This window comes from Periplaneta americana, chromosome 2 (genome assembly GCF_040183065.1).
Source record: "Periplaneta americana isolate PAMFEO1 chromosome 2, P.americana_PAMFEO1_priV1, whole genome shotgun sequence".
Classification (NCBI taxonomy): domain Eukaryota; kingdom Metazoa; phylum Arthropoda; class Insecta; order Blattodea; family Blattidae; genus Periplaneta; species Periplaneta americana.
In genome coordinates, this window is record NC_091118.1 from 40,051,583 (window position 1) to 40,068,968 (window position 17,386).

Sequence of the window (17,386 nt, forward strand, 5' to 3'; positions counted from 1 at the left end):
AAAGGATCTGAATTGCATACAATATAATTGCGCGAAGTTTGCATCTTCGTGATACATTTTTCAAAATTGAATTTGAACAAATTTTCATAAGGGTGAAGATTCTTATAGTAACCATGGAAACATAGCATCATTTCATCATATTCGTAGCTACGGGTAATGAGAAAGACGCGATAATTTTATATTGCTTACTTCAGCGTTCTATGATTATGTATTGTTTTATTTTAAAATAACGTAAATGTAAGCATGAAAGCTTGGAATCTGCATACTTTCGTTTTAACTTATTTTAAGTTTACGCTTCTGTGAATGCTTTCATTAAATACTATAGGTACAAAGTTTTATGCTTCTGTTATGATCATGCGTAATTTTTATTGTGGAATTATTGATAAAATGGATTGGCAAGACCGTGGGGGGGGGGGGGAACTTTTTATACATAGCCTCGAAGTATTGGTGGGAACGATCCCCACAGAAAGAAAAATATTCGGGGAGCGCGTCCCCAGTCCCCCCTGCCGTATATGTCCGTACCCAAAATAAATTTTTCGGTATATCTGCAGAAACCTGGAAATCGATTGTCTTGCAGCATCACAAGACATTCTCTTTATAGTACAGGGACATCATTTTATTTTTACTAACATTTTTAATATTAACCTGTCTATACCTTTAGGAAACACCGCTTGCTCCCCCCTCCAAGACTGGAGTTCGATGATACTGGCGTAAAACACAAATCACTCTACTAGGTATAGGATGGAAGAAAAGTAGTTCATCCATTTACGTAAACTAGGAAATATCGCGATTTTGAGTTTGATAATTTTCATTGGGTTTTTCTTTAATCAAAGTACAGTACTGTATTAAGAATAAGTGTTTTTACTCACGAAGTGAGTTATCCATGCGAACGTATTCATTATGCAGTGTATACTGTCTACAGCACATTAGCGTACAATATAGAGAAAGAAGTTAAATTGAAAAATAATCATAATATGAATATTTAAACACAATTTTGAAAATGGTGGCCGTTCATTTCGATACAGGCTTCAGTTCTTTTGTGCATATTATCGCACTATAGACTATTGCATCTAATTCCAATTGCCAGTTTCGTCCTTCGTACTAGTAACTCATGTTGAAATAATTCTGTACCTACTCTATGTACTGTAAATTCAATCTTCACTTCTGCCCGATCCGAAAAGATAAAATTACTCAGACATGCTATCTACTGTCCGTCCAAGTGGTTATGCCGCAGGATTGTAGAAAGGGAGGAAATGACGTTACAGTTAATTACTTAACGATTCCCTTTTATTTAAGTTAAATTAAACAGCTGTATAATATTACGTAAACGTCCAATTCCTAAGAGAACTTAATGTTTTCAGAAAAGAGCTAAGACAGCCCAGCTTTTACAGAGGGACGAGCAGAAGCAGGTGGGGGAAATCGGAATGCGACGTAGGCAAACGGACAGTATCTGTGCGAAAATATGATTCAATATTGAAAGCTCTTTCGTCACTGGAAAACGCGAACATATTTCTGGAACGTATTATACTCAGTAACTCAGTACTGCTTACTATCTGCGGTCTTGGTTCTGTGTGGAGTTGGAACTTCCTTAGTAGAAGGGGTGGGAGTGAAGTACATTAAAAAACTCAGGTACAATAAAAATTGAAGTAAAAATAAAATGATGTCCCTGTACTTTCAATAAATTAAAACTCCATACCTAAATCTAGCGTCTGCGTATACCGCCGCAAATTGTGTATTTCCTACAGGCCTACGTCATGTAACAATCTCGCTGCGCAATTATGAATTGCTAACGCTCCTTTTTTTTTTTTTTTTATGTTTCAGGGTGGGGTGAAAGAACGAGAAGCTTGATCGCGTAGGATCGAAGCAAACGGACGCAAGTGAACGGACGTTAATAACAGTGTTTTATCAGTGTTTGAGTCCTGGGAGGATATGTGACAACTGATAAGATAAGGGGGACTAGAGGAATGTTTTAGTGTCTGTAGTAATTCTCAACGTCGTAGTTTCATTTCATTGTGTTTAATAATTTTACTTTCGAGAGATGTCAGTGTCACGGTTTATGCTACTGCCTTAGCACAGCCCTGTTCAAGGTCGGTGAGTATGGCTCGTTCGTCAGCTCCTTCACTTTGAAGGGATTCTTGAAATACTGTACAATAATCTCCAGTTATTTTATTTTATTTTCTCATAATTATATAGAGAATGTATTATTACGCGTTGTCCACACCTGTGGAGTAACGGCTAGCGCGTCTGGCCGCGAAACCAGGTGGCCCGGGTTCGATTCCCGATCGGGACAAGTTACCTGGTTGAGGTTTTTCCGGGGTTTTCCCTCAACCCAATATGAGCAAATGCTGGGTAACTTTCGGTGCTGGATCCCGGACTCATTTCACCGGCATTATCACCATCTCATTCAGGCGCTAAATAACCTAAGATGTTGATAAAGCGTCGTAAAATAACCTACTAAAATAATAATAAAAAAAATAAAAATATTACGCGTTTCCGACATTTTTAATACCTACGGCAAAATGCATTGTCTGTTAATTTTTCTGTATAACGATTTGTAGACACACACGATTTTCGCTACTTTTTTTTTTTCTTTCACGAATTTCTATTGAGTCAGGGAGTTAAAGATATTTTTTGTGCGAGATCGTGCGTATTTGCTTGCTTTCCACACAAAACCAATACGCGGTAAGTGTGAAATACCACATTCAGTATTCCCAACGTAACACACAACAATTTTCCTATTCTTACCGCTTAAGCGTCATATTCATTTTACTGCTTTAGGCTTTTAACATATTATTTTTAAAGACGTTCAATATAGTAATAATTATAAATTGGAAACTTACCACTGCAATTTCACCTAAATTGCACTATTAATTATTGTTTTTAAATATTTGCAAAAATTAAGTAAACTCTACAACACCACGAAAGTTACTGCATTTGTAATGCAAGTAACATTAAGGAAGCCATGAAAAAATCAACAAAATTCCAGACTCATCATAGACTGGGGGGGAAAAAAAGACAGACGTATATCACGGCCTGCTGCAGTATAGTAAACACAGAAAACATTTTACAGGAACAATGTTGAAGATAGATATATTTGTTTTCCAAAGTTGCCGTCATTGAACAGAAACCAAGATGGAGATTTCATTGCAACTAATTAGAAATTCCTCTTTCAGGTATGTAATAAACGATCTACGCACAAAATAAAATACGATACACGAGCGGTATGTTTGTTTTCATGTTCTCGGAAATTACTACGTTTCGCTTTTTCAATCTTTTCCTCGAACATGAAAACGTCAACATACCGCTCTTGTAACGTATATTACTATTCCCTACAATAGTCTGTAAAGTTGCATTTTGCCCACTGTTATCAATGCGTAAAGTGAGTCTTTAAAACACTAGTACGTAAAAAAAAGTAATAAATCACTTTACGCACTATCAAAGAAATATTTTGGACATTAAGTTTTTCCCCTCTGCTCTTCATTTCCTTTAGCTTTTACTACTGAGAAGGATGCACTGGAAGGAATGGTGATATTCTATATAAAAACTTCGTTTAATGCATTACCTCGATTTTTCATGACGTAAATATTACACGTACCTAGAGTTGCCAACTTTTATCCATATATCTTAATGTCGTCTATCATCTGATATCTTCTGCCCCTAGCTCTACTCCCGTTCACCATTCCTTTTAGTGCATCCTTCAGAAGGCAGTTTCTTTTCAACCAGTGACCAGCCAATCCCTTTTCCTCCTCCTGATCAGTTTCAACATTATTCTTTCTTCACCCACTCTTTCCAATACGGCTTCGTTTCTTATTCTCTCTGTACATTTCACACGCTCCATTCTTCTCCATATCCACATTCCAAATGCTTCTAGATGCTTCTCTTCATTTCGTCCTAATGTCCATGTTTCTGTCCCATACAATGCCACATTTCATACAAAGCACTTCACTAGTCTCTTCCTTAGTTCTTTTTCCAGAGGTCCGCAATAGATGCTCCTTTTGCTATTAAAAGCTTCCTTGGCCATTGCTATCCTTCTTTTGACTTCCTGGCAGCAGCTCATGTTAAACTACTTATAGTCGGTACATCCCAAGTATTTGAAGCTGCCCACTTACTCATTTGCCTTGTTTAGAATTCGCACGTTTACCTTCTTTATTTTTCTTCCGATAACCATGGACATGGTCTTGTTTGCATTTATTTTCATCCCATACTGCTCACAGCTGACATTTAGCTCCAGTAGCATATCCCTTAGTATTATCTCCTCTTCTGCTAATAACACCAAATCATCAGCAAATCTTACACACTTTATTCTTCTACCTCCTACTATCACTCCTCCCATGTTTTGAAAACAGTTCTTCACTAAATCCTATTGACTATTGTGAATGCTCACATTTAAATACATTTATTTTATCAATGTATCCATTCTCGTTCTCGTTGTCGTTTCCGTTCCCGGTTTATTGTGAACCAGTCTTACATGTCAACAATGAACAAATGTTATTACGCATCAGTCTTCTCTTACCACATGTGATATACTAAAACAAAACAGTCCGAGTGTCTCTTCCTATCATATGTATACATTTTAAGTATCTGATTTTCATTAAATGCAAGTTACACGTGTTAAAAACCGCAAAACTCATTTTGTGGGAGCTCTGTATATTATAAGCGACATAAATAGTAACGATAACTTTGTTACAGTCATAATTACTTTATTTAAATAATAACGCTGTTACTGAGAGCTACTTCGAAAAATTAACTGTTACTTGTAACTGTGTTACGTTACTCTCCAACAGTGCCTCTAAGCCTAGATCATATATACCCAGATGGCTCGGCCTTATAGGCTTTGACGGTAACAACTTTTGCCAGGTTTACTATGCTGCCATCTAGTTGTTACATAAGGAGCCACGTCATAACTCCCATTTGAATTGCATTAGCGACTGTACTGCCATCTCGTGTTCATTTACAGCAGACTGGTGGCGATCCTGGTGGTTGTTCTCTTCAAAGTGCTGCCGATTTTAACATAGGGATGAGCAATCTGTTACGTAAATGATCTAGGCTCTAAGGTAGATTTTTGTAATCACGATAAATGCGAAATATGTCCAAATGCTGTCAATATAATTAAGTAATTGTATATTCGAAAGCATGAGTATGTTAGTGTAGCTTTTTAATCCTTAGTAAAATGCGAATTGTATGATGTGTTTCTGCGAAATAACAGTGAAATTACATACATGAGACATTTTTGTGTTTTTGTAAAAAAAAAAAAAAAAAATCAATCTATCTGAAGGTCCCGTCACGTACAGGTTCTTACATTTTTTAAAAATAATTTGGTCACCCTTTCATGTTAGCTTTTACAGTACGAACAGCACAGGAATGTGACCTACCTGATACTCACTTTGTTGTTATCTGTACTAATATTCCTAGTTTTCAACTAATCTGACTGGTGTTGGTGGTAAAATATTGGCTGAAAAGTAATGGAACGGAGAAAAATTCTCTCCGGCACCTGGATTTGAACTCGGGTTTTCAGCTCTACGTGCTGATGCTTTATTCACTAAGCCACTTCAGCATAAGCATCAGCACATAGAGCTGAAAACGCGGGTTCTAATCCAGGTGCCGGAGAGAATTTTTCTCCGTTCCATTACTCTTTCATCGTATGATGACGGAGAATATCAGCATGGAAATATCATATGTACTTCAGTACATTAAAATTATATATAAAATATTGGCTGCCTATGCAATCTCTTTAGGTCCAGTGTTCTCTCACAAAGAAGTTGTATGTGGTAGCAGGCAATTGTGATTCAGTAACAAGACGGGGCAGGATAAAATCACAGCATATCTTTTGGCATGTTTCATAATGTTAAAAATTTCACTGTAATTTTATATGTTCCTTTACTTATTCATTATTTCGAATAATTTATCTAGAAAATTTAAAAAATGCACCTGTTAACATATTGATGACATAGAATTTCTATCACCAAACTTTCCATAAAAATTGTTCCATTCCAAAATGCCTCAAAATGCTAAATTGTGACATTAAAACTTGTATAAAATGATACAACTGATTTTTATAGTGCCAAATTTTTTATTTTAAGTTTCTAAAATGTACCATCTACTAACAAATATTAATTGCAATTTCAGGTAACAGAAATGGATTTGGAGCAGAAATTGGAGGCGATGAGACTTCAGATGCAAAGGGAAATGGAAGAGAAGCTGGCAAAGATGAGACGCCAGTTAGGACAGGAATCCGAACAGACTGTGATGCAAGAAGAGATCTTGGCTGTAAGTCATTGGAATTCTGCCAGGCTTTCTTCTGCAGTAGTTGAGGTGCTTAGAGGAAATGGGAATCGATCATGGACACGAAAGCTAAAGGTTTAATATTGGGAAAGGAAATTAAAAGTAGCTTTATTGATTTATTAATACAGTATGTCCACAGAAACCTCCGTGATTACAAACAGGTTTAATTTTATAGCAGTGTGTGTATATTACGAACTTTATAGTAGTATCGTAAGAAAGAACTACTCAAAGAATTCCTGTTTTGAGTACTGTGATGTTCAATTGTTGACGAAAACAATAGATGGCAGCAGAAGTGAATAGAAACTGTTAATATTGGTTTTGTTTATTCGGATTTACGAGTCTTTTGTTATTTTTGCATTGTTGCGCTGTAGCAAATGTGTGGATGTTTATTTCAATTGATTTCTGAATTCTGGCATTAATATAGGCAGGGGCGTATATTGCGGATGTTAAAGGTGTGCGCTGGACACCCTGTAAATTCGGTAATCTCATTTTTTATTTTAAGTTGTGTTATATAATGCAACAATAATTTTAATTTATCGCAATTTAAATGCGTGGTAATCTCATTGGAAGTTGACGTATATAGTTCAAGACTAATTTTAATTCATTACCATTTAAATATTTTAAATGCCTGCTGGTTGAATGTGCACACCATCACCAGAACGGCTTTCGTTTTATAACGTACGCTCTGCCTGACGAAGTGGGATGAGTTCTGGTCTGGTTGTCCTGTCCGTACAAAAGAACATCCCCTGCTGAGAGTTACTGCTATAATTCTCTGCAAGCGCAAGGTGGCATGGTGGGGATACTCGCTTCTCTCAAGCTCGCAGGTCGTCCTGTATACAGGCAGCTCAGCTTGTCAATAGCGTTACAAAATATTGTGTTTGGCGTGTGTGTTTACGTGAATTTACTGTGTTTAGGTTTTACTAAGGTTCATAGTAGTGTGCCAGCGCAGGTGAACAATTTAAATTACTTATTTAATGATAATAGCACTTGCAAATGTACACTGTAAAAGATCTGCAAAAGCCATTCTCTTCTCGCCCACTAGGAGAGAAATTACATACAGTGAATAAGGGTAGACCTACTCTGCCACTTCCGAATTTAGTGCAACAATATAAAACAAAAAGCGAACAATACACTAGACATTTTTCTATTTCACAATATGAAATTGTAGAATAGTTAGCGGGTTGTGGAACTTCAAACAGGTTATTTTGCTGGCCATGGTTATTGTTTGATCATAAATAATGCAATTTTGAATAATGTTATTTGTAGTTGCCTCCTTTCTCCGGCATTTGCAGGGCAGTCATTGAAACAAGGTGATTAATTTTTAAGAAGTTGTGGTGCGAGTACTTTGAATAATATTTAAATGTCATTTTCTTTTAATTTTATGTCATTTTTCCGTTAGTTTAAGGGCATTTTAATTATCATTTTAAGTAGATTTTTAGGTCATCAACATCCGCCCCATAGTTATTATTTATAAATAATACTAAATTATATATTAAAAATGGCAGCTAAAGTTGACCTGATATTTCACTTAGGCCTATAATAATTGTGCGAGATAGACCAGCTATATATTTTTAACAGAACACCCAAACTCCAGGTTCAGCATACGCCACTGAATATAGGATGATGAAGACCTACCATCAAGAATAATATTTAGTGACAAGGCAGCCTTCCACGACAGCTGTGAACATGTGCAATGTCATGATTTAGGGAAACTGTAATCCATGTTGTATTATGGAAGTTGAATGTGACTCCCCCAAGTTAAAGTCTTTTGTGCTATATTGAAACTTTCTTTCAGGAGAACACATCACTGGTAACAGTTATCTTGACATGCTCTTGACTGTGGCAGTTTCTACAATTTGAAGAATAGGGCAACAAATTCCTTTTCCACCCCACTGGCATATCAGTGTTCATGACCATCTTAATGAACAATACGCAGGAAGGTGGATTGTGCGTGCTGGAGACCAAGACAATGTCGTCTGCAAGTGGCCACCGAGATCACCCGACTTGAATGTCTGTGACTTTTAATGGGGTTACATAAAATATATCATCTCTGCACTTCCACTGCCTCAGAATGTACAAGGTCTGCAACATTGTCTATGAGATATGAATTATAAAGTTCTTGTGTTGCTTTTTATTTTTGGTGTCACCATTTTCATGTATATACGACCAAGGACAGACAAAACTAAAAAATTTTCAGGCGCCAGCCCCCCCTTTTTTTTTTTCAGGAGCCACCACATTCTTATCTACACAGGTATAAGATAAAGATAAATTTACTAAAATACATTAAACAATATTGTAATTAATTAAACACATTACACTTCCAACATCTTCCTATAACTTCTTTTGTTAACATTATGTATTAGTTGTAGCAACATAAGAGAACTCGAAGTCTTAAAAAAATTGAACTCTATAAAAAAAATTTCAGCTGCTGTACAAAAGTCTTTAGTTGCCATGGCGACCAGGTACTCAGGATTTTTCTGCCTTTTGTATATAACTACTGACAGCGATACTGTACTCGTTTATAATCACGGAGATCTCCTGTGGATACATTATAGAATGTGATATTAACCAGTAGTTCAGATAATGAGAAAAATGGAAGTGTTGGGAAAAAGCAAAATATTTTTCTTGAGGAAGGAGAGAAGAGCTGTGGAAAGATGAGGTGAAAGGTGGTGGAACATTTTTGCTATTGATCCTCAGTTGGACATGATCGACTACAAAAGTAGACAGTCCCGCTATCAGCATGCAGAGAGAATATCTTATAATAATAAGCAATAACCAATTGATGAAGGGAGTGAAACACCTGATATCATTCTTGAATCTGTACTCACTTGTCAGAGCTTCTGCTATTGACCCTCTGACAAGCGAATTGGGATTATAAAGAATGGACATTTCGCGTCGGTACCTTTGATGTAGCCGGACTGATTTCAATGACCTTCAAGCCAGCTAGAGCGTGAGATTCTGCTTTCTCCCTAGAGTTGGCGCTGACATCGCACCAGCTAGCAGTCAACAAAGCGGAAATATAACACATATGATTAATACATCTAGGTACATTATATACTCAAATAAAATAAATTGGATCCATAAAATAATAAATCCGTCATTAACTGTAATGTCTAGACTCTAGAGTTCCTTTATAATGAGAGTTGAGACTTTGACCCCAACAACAATTAAAATATGTAATGATTTGATAGCACTGAAAATGGAAAAACAAAACTCTTATGAGAAGTAAAACCATATACCTATATTATATTATATACAAATATTAAACGAATTTGATACATAATTTTATAATGTATTACCGTATTTGCTCGCGTAATTTGCGCACTTTTTAATTAACTTTGGCCACTGAAAAATTGGGGTGCGTAAAATATGCGGGTTTTTCAAATAAGAGGTCCTGTTCTGAGTTTATCTCAATTAGTATATGTATAGGTAAGTATTTACGGTCGGGCTAATTTTCTATACCGATAACTTGTTTCTACCAAGGACAAGATTGTTAAAGTAGCGGGACTTCGGGGTTTCTTTCTGAAGCAGGTACTTCAGTTGCTGGTGAATGACCTACAATGGACTGTAGGGAAGGAAAATCCCTACTACACTGAAAAAAAATATGTACGTAAAATGTGTCCGCAAAATACACGGAGCAAAAATAAAGTTCAAAATAATCCCTTAAAAATTAGGGTGCGCAAAATACGCGGGGGCGCAAATTACGCGAGCAAATATGGTATATTATTTTATAATATAATTTATTATATCTAAAATATAAAAAATTATTATTACAACTAGTTCGTCACAGAGAAATAAGGAAAAGCTGTTAACTTGAATTTATTTGAAGCAAAGCGTTACTGGATTATGTAATAAGGTAGGCGATGTTTGAATCCTGTGTCTCAACTCTATACTCAGTTATTATGTTAGCCTATGCTCGATTATACTAACCTCTAGTGCTTGAAAGTAGAACTAAATGCCGGCGCACAGAGAAACAAAACACAGGAAAATTCGCTCAGTGTCCATTCTTTATAATCCCTATTCGCTGATCTGACAGAGTTTAATAATATCAATTGTATTATGAGTTTTTTCTACTTCTAGCCCTGTCTGCGCAAGAACTCTACACATAGCCGTCAGAATATAATGCAGTGTATTTATATATTTTCAGGACGGCAGCAAGTTACCGTGTTTCTGTCTTCCCGGCACATCGAAACTACAAAAATACAAGAAACGCAGCAACACATCGAATATGGATGGAGAGTTATTTGAAGTATATGTTACAATGTACCTGTTCATCAAAGGCATGTTTGAGACCAATGGATTTTACCTTGCTACCAATTTAGACAATGCAGGTGCCTTTGATGACATTGTTTTCAAGTTCAAGGACAAAAAAACAAATGAAGAACGTATATGTTTCCTTCAGCTGAAGTATAAAGCGAGAAGAGCAATAACATATAAGACTCTCTGTGCTCCAAGTGGAGATTTCAGTCTACTCAAGTATTATTCATCATTTTGTGCTGTTCGCAAAGCATTTAACTCATGTTCAGATGATATCATATTTGGAGATAATTTTGATAAATGCCAGTTCATCATTTACACAAATACCGACATGGACTCATCAAGTGGTAGCAGGGCAGAGTATGGAGGAAGTTTACTTAATATCTTGAGTTGTAGTGATTTGGAAGAACAGATGTTTGTTTTCAAGAGCAGTAAAGCAGAATTGAATTCATTCACTAAATTAGAAAACTACAAAGAAACACTCCAAGAAATTGTCAATGAAAATATTCCTGTAGATAAGATAGAAGATAAACTTAAAAATTTCAAACAACTGGATCACTGCAAATATTTATTAGAAGCATTAAGAAAAGACAGTGACTTCGATGAACTTTTGAATGAACAATTGATAGAGGTTGGGAATAGGAATTTATGGGAATGTTTTATGAATAAGTTAAAAATATTTACAAATCAAGCTAGTGATAAGGATTTGGAAGCTGTAATTCAGCAAAACATTGAGGTTTACTGTGGAACTACACCATTAGTAAGTCAGGATATAATAGCAAAACTGAAGAATTCTCTCATTGAGTGGTGGAGAAAAGAAAATTACATCTTGTCTGAGAACTGTGCTCCTTTCTGGGATTCCATTATGGAAAGCCGCATCTCAGATTTGGTACATCCAATGAGTACTAAACTATCAGTAGTTGCAGAGCTTAGATTTAACAACGTAGACGACATTGAATCCAAAATAAATGCAGTAAATGTATTACATATATTGACAGGAGGTTCAACTTTGTTAAGTTGTTTGAAAATTCAACAGTGTTTGTCAAATGTGGGACATATCATGTTGGACAACAAGACCTTTCAAAACAACCAGAAAGAAATTTTGACTTTTTGGAAACGTGCAAAATGTTGTAGATATCTTGTGGTGGAAAGTTCTGTATTCAGTAATGATATGTTGATAGAAATTGTTGATATTCTCCGTTCAAATGTGTGGAAGAGATTTATTGTTGTATCAGGCAGTATTGATCACAGCATACGTGAATTATGTGAAGAGTTTCAGAGTGAAATCTATACAGATGTATTCAGATTAGATCAGTTAAGTACGGAATCTCTCTCAAAGGTGCTGAAACTTCAAGTAAATTTCCAAGGAGCTCCTCTGTTTCTGGAGTCTCTTCTTGGCCAGGATGACGTGGGGTTACAAGATATGTTAACAGCAGACGTTCTTGTTCAGCTCTTGAAGAATAAAAAGTTTGAAGTGGGAAAAGAACTTCCCAAAGAAGAATTTTGTTACATTCCCCGTACTCTTTTGCGTAGCGAGTGTGTTAATGAGGATATATTATCAGTGAAAGGTGCTTTCAGAGTAGCTATAAGTGGATCAAATGCAGAGGAGTTACAAGATCTGATTGTGCCTGGTGATACAATTCAAGATTTTGATTTCTTTCTGAAATATGAAAATTATTGCGAATGTCGCTATTTTAATATTTCAAGTGCAGGTGAATTTAGACGTCTTTCTAACATGTACAATAATATACACTGGCTCCACAAAGAGGGAGACCATTATTTCTGGAAGGAATCAAAAGGAGATATTAAGTTAGTGAGAAATTATGTGATGCATGATGAAAGATGTACTGAATATGACGATATAGAACATGTGACAGAATTGTCCGAAAAAGTTGTGCTAATTGTTGCAGAGCCAGGAATGGGTAAGTCCACCGAGCTATTACATTTGGCGAAGAAGTTAAGAGAGAAAGATGAATCAGCATGGGTCATCTGGTTGAATTTGAATGATCATTCAGAATACTTGAACCAAAATGATCCAACAGCTTTTGAGCTTTTATGTAGAGCAGGAAAGTTGGACACTGTGTTTCAGAAGTCCGTCTTTGAACATGCATTATATAAAAAGGGAAATGTTACAATTTTATTAGACGGTTTTGACGAAATTAGCCCAAAATATGCTGAAAAAGGCATAGCAATTATTAAAACATTGAAGACTACGAAATGTGAAAAGCTATGGGTCTCCTCTCGACATATCATGAAGAATAAACTTGAAAGTGAATTATCAGTTTTGGCATTTATGATGAAACCCTTCTCAAGAGAGGATCAAATTCGGTTTCTTTTAAATTACTGGAAAGAAGAAAACATTGGACCTCATGATTTGAATAATTTTATTGCTCCTTTACTGAAATTGGTTGAATATTCTTTGTCTGGAAGAGCAACGGAGTTTACTGGAGTTCCACTTATCATGAAAATGTTGGCTGAAATTTATCTGCCAATGGCTTTGCAATGCACTTGGAATGGTGAATATAGGCTGCCAAAACGATTAGACTTGCTGAATTTCTTTGAGGATTTTATAGATAGAAAATGGGAAATTTATTGTGAAAGAAATGGTATCAATATTGCAAAAGGGGGAGTGTTTAACGACTATGAGGATTTGAAAAACTTATTCCAACAAAATCATGTGATGTCGGCTTTATTGTCTTTACTGCCTGAAAGTGAGATACATTTGCATGTTGGAAAAGACGTGGAAGAAAGAATTAAACCATTTCTTACAAAGATTGAGAATGGTAATGAAAGAACAGGAATAATCAGGGAAATTTTGGATGGGAAACCTATCTTCACTCATAAGTTGTTCTCTGAATATTTTGTTGCATTGTGGTTTTCTTCAGATTTTATTGAAAAAAGAAAATATTTAGAAACTAAACTCTTTGAACCAGATTTTCAAATCGTGAGAAACTTTTTCGATCGTCTTTTGTGTAAGAGATGTGATCTGCATGTAGCTGTTTTGAATCAGGATAAAGACCAAGTTGAACATTTATGTAAGCAGGGAATTGATACTAATTTGAGAGACAAAGGTGGAAGAACAGCATTACATTTGGCCATTATGAATAACATCAATTCAGAGGGTTATTTCAAAGGACTACTGAAAATCATACAAATTCTGGTAGATCATGGAATAAATAGTGGTTTAGTGGATGATATATTGTCATTGAGCCCTTTGCAGTTAGCCATTAAGATCAGAGCGTGGCCCATTGTTGATATATTGTTAAAAACAGACACAAAAAGTGAAGATCTAATTGAAATTAAAGACAACATTGACGACAAAGATTATATTGAAGATATTTTAAGAACAGCTACCAGAGAAGGACTTGCAAACCTTGTAGAATATGTACTTCAATGTGGTATACACGTTGACCATAAAATTTCAGTAGGATATATGAAGCTTTCACGTTCAGCAACACTTCTGCATGAAGCTGCAAGGAATCGCCATGTGGATTTAGTAAGACTTCTTGTAAATCATGGAGCTGATATCGAGGCAAGGGACAGTCATTTCAGCAGAACTCCGTTGTTGTGGGGAGCTCCAGATCTGCAGACTGTAAAATTTCTAATACAGAAAGGTGCAAATCCGTTAGTTAGAGACAGTTTTGGTAAAAATGCAATAATGAGGGCAGCTAAATATGGGAGATTAAATGTAGTTAGGGAACTTTCAGGTGTATCAGACATGACAGTTTGTGATAAGTACAGAAACAATCTGTTACATTTCTCCATCCAAGGTGGTAATATTGATCTTGTGAAATATTTGGTGGATATAGGGATGAAAACAGACAGCTGTAACAAAGATAGCGAGACACCACTTCACGAAGCTGCTGCAAGAAAGAGGTGGCATATTTTAGAATATTTACTGTCATGTTCGAATTTAGCAGCATGTGATAAATTTGGCAATAATATACTTCATATCTGTACAAACGCAGGCAACGCGGATATTGTGAGGATCATACTCAACAAGGGATGTGATGTGAATTATTGTAACAAGAAATATGAAACCGCTCTGTATTGTGCTGCACGTTTGGGTCATTTAAAAATTGTAGAGGTTTTATTAGAGCACAATGCTGACTTGAATATAGCAAATTATATTGGTTACACACCTCTACATATAGCAACAAGGTGGGATAAATTGGAGATTGTGCAATGCCTTATTCAGCATGGTGCTAGTTTGGATACAGAAAGTAAATATGGTTATACTCCTTTACAGCTTGCTGTAAACCATAATTCATTAAATGTGATCGAATTCTTTGAACAGATTAAACAAAACTGAGACCTGGTGTAAGTTCCAGTGACTCCAAATGGAATTTATGATGGACAAAGACAGTAATACTGGTGACAGACTACAGTCACTAATCGCGATTATCAACGTAATCGCGATCGGGTTTGTAGTGTATCACCGTCCCGATCGCGACCAGGAGCTAAATCCTGTTTCCAGAACAAGATAATCACGCTGAGGCACGGCCCGGTGGACGAAAGTAACATTTTAGTAATCTTTGGTTTCGAATCACCTTGATTTATATTATTTAGGACGTCGTGATAGCTTCTGCTTTGGAATTTTGTTACCCCTTCCATTGTATTATATGAAATTGAAACGAAAATGAATTGCTAGAAAATGAATTTGGCTACTATTAGACATAGTAGAGAAATTTAATGCAGATGTAAGAAAAGTAAAAAGAAATATATTAACAAATGAATTATATATATATATATATATATATATATATATATATACATACATACATACATACATACATACATACATACATACATACATACATACATACATACATACATACAGAGAGAGAGAGCAATGGAAGGCTGTTGAAAGATGTTTCATTTCAATAAATAATGGATTACAAACTGGAACTGGTTTCTTTTTCAGATTTGCAATTTCAGTCGCCATTACGACGCTATCGTTGAGGTTAGGGTTGATTTTAAAAATATGTTTTATTACAAAATAATATAAATTTTTGGCATGATGATACAAACTTTATAGGTTATAAAATCTCTGTTCAAAATAATATAAATAGTATGATATAAATTGTATCAGTTTACATTGTAAAGCATATAACAATTTTAACAAATTCCCATATCAAGCAGCAAGAAACAACAAAAAAAAAAAAAAAAAAAAGAAAGAAACAATGAACAAACATCAAAAGAAAGTATGAACTTTAGGTGTTGTCCAGGAGGGAAACAAACATATATACGTATGTACATAGAGAAAATTGTTTCCTCTATGGTAATTCAGCTGTTGACCAGACGGGACCTAGTGTGTCACCACATTTTCGGTAATCGCGATCGGACCTGATCGTGATAAGTGCTAATCGTGATTAGTCTGTAGTCTGTCACCAGTATAATGGGCCAATGAGTTTTCTCGGGGTGCTTCCATTATCTGTATCATCGAGAACACCACAAGCCTTTCATTAAGAGGCAAGCATTGCCAGCTAGTGTTATACTAGATCTGGGATTCATATGCAGTAAAAGCTAATATTTTTAGTCTGTATAGACCATACAAACAGGGACTGCATGACATAGACCAATAGTCACAACCCTATGTGCACATAACTTGTTTTTTTTTTTTTTGTTTTTTTTTTTGTTTGAGTTCCGAAAGTGCCAGCCCTGGTTATAAGCAATGGTGAAAGAATATTTTAGCTTGCAATTAGATCAGAATCATGCCTCAGATAGGGCCTCCTTCCTCGCCATTATTTTCGTGAAATTCTGTAATTTAAATACAGAGAGTTCCTATGCAGACCAGTCCTACTTTAACTTCTACCTAACAAAATCTGTTAGCAGCTGTGAGTGATCGTATGCTGGTGTACAGACCTATGCAGACAGGTCCCACTCCACCCTTTATTGCTTAGCTTCCCCGGCGGGACATGCTCTCCACACTATGGTCATTAAGCTAACAGAACATTACTACTGTCAACTCCGGATATAGTGAACCTCTGTGAACTTACATATTTTGTTCACTATATCCGAGATTCACTAAATCTGAAGTGTCCCTCCCCTAACCTTAAATGACAGGAATGAATGAAATTGTAAACAAGAAAATAAAATACAATACAGTAATTTAAATATTTAATTTTTGTGGAATGGATTACGCTGTATACTGTTACTCACAGTTGATTTACTTAAACTATGCTGTCAACTCACGCCCACTTGCAAAAGACCACATTGATTGTCACTTATAATATTCGCCTTATCTTCCAAAGAAAACACTTTACACTTCGACATTTTTATGCAGTACATTCACTGTTGGAACACTAGAAACAGACTGATCAGGTAGAAATGACAAACGCTGTTATGGTGTGACTGCGCACTCAGCCTTGGAATTTCCCGGATCACTTAGTGGAAACTGGGAGGGGGTTGATGGAGTTCGAAAGCCATCGGAATCTTATCTTCATTTATGCTCTGGACATAATGTCCGTCCCGTTTTAATAAAAGAAGGCAATATCATTTTCCATTGTTTCGATTTTATCCGTCATAATGGAAATGTTTCTGAGAACAAAAGGCAACCCTTGGACGGTGGAGGATTAGAAATAACACTAGAGTAGTGTGCCTGAGAACAGATTGACAACCCTTCGACAATGGAGTGAGGCAAGGTCGTCACGCGTTGCCTGGATTTACAGTACAGCTCATTGTCTAGGAATCACTAATCCTATCTTTGTACTTTGACTAAAGAAGTAAGAAACTTAGAATATTGTTCTCAACATATTCTTTCAATTTTATACAAGAAGGTCTGACTTCAAATAAGAATATGTCAGGATACAACTCTTGTAACTTCAATTTTTTAGGTTCACTATAA

General features: G+C 35.9%; 2 protein-coding genes across 4 annotated transcripts in view; one reads left to right on the plus strand and one right to left on the minus strand.

The window, feature by feature from the left end:
• LOC138692833 (hemolymph lipopolysaccharide-binding protein-like) overlaps positions 1–17,386 on the minus strand; it is a 558,083-nt gene that overhangs the window by 366,660 nt on the left and 174,037 nt on the right. The gene's annotated exons all lie outside the window — the stretch shown is intronic.
• Positions 1,834–17,386, plus strand: part of LOC138692821 (uncharacterized) — a 19,660-nt gene continuing 4,107 nt past the window's right edge. The window contains exons 1-3 of one of the 3 annotated variants that reach the window (XM_069816064.1): positions 1,834–2,091; positions 6,127–6,267; positions 10,430–17,386. The exon at positions 10,430–17,386 is cut by the window's right edge and continues 4,107 nt beyond it. In XM_069816064.1, coding sequence (XP_069672165.1) covers positions 6,136–6,267; positions 10,430–14,851 — 4,554 coding nt within the window. In that variant the 5' untranslated portion in view covers positions 1,834–2,091; positions 6,127–6,135 and the 3' untranslated portion in view covers positions 14,852–17,386. The other 2 variants (XM_069816075.1, XM_069816081.1) reach the window with 2 other exon arrangements.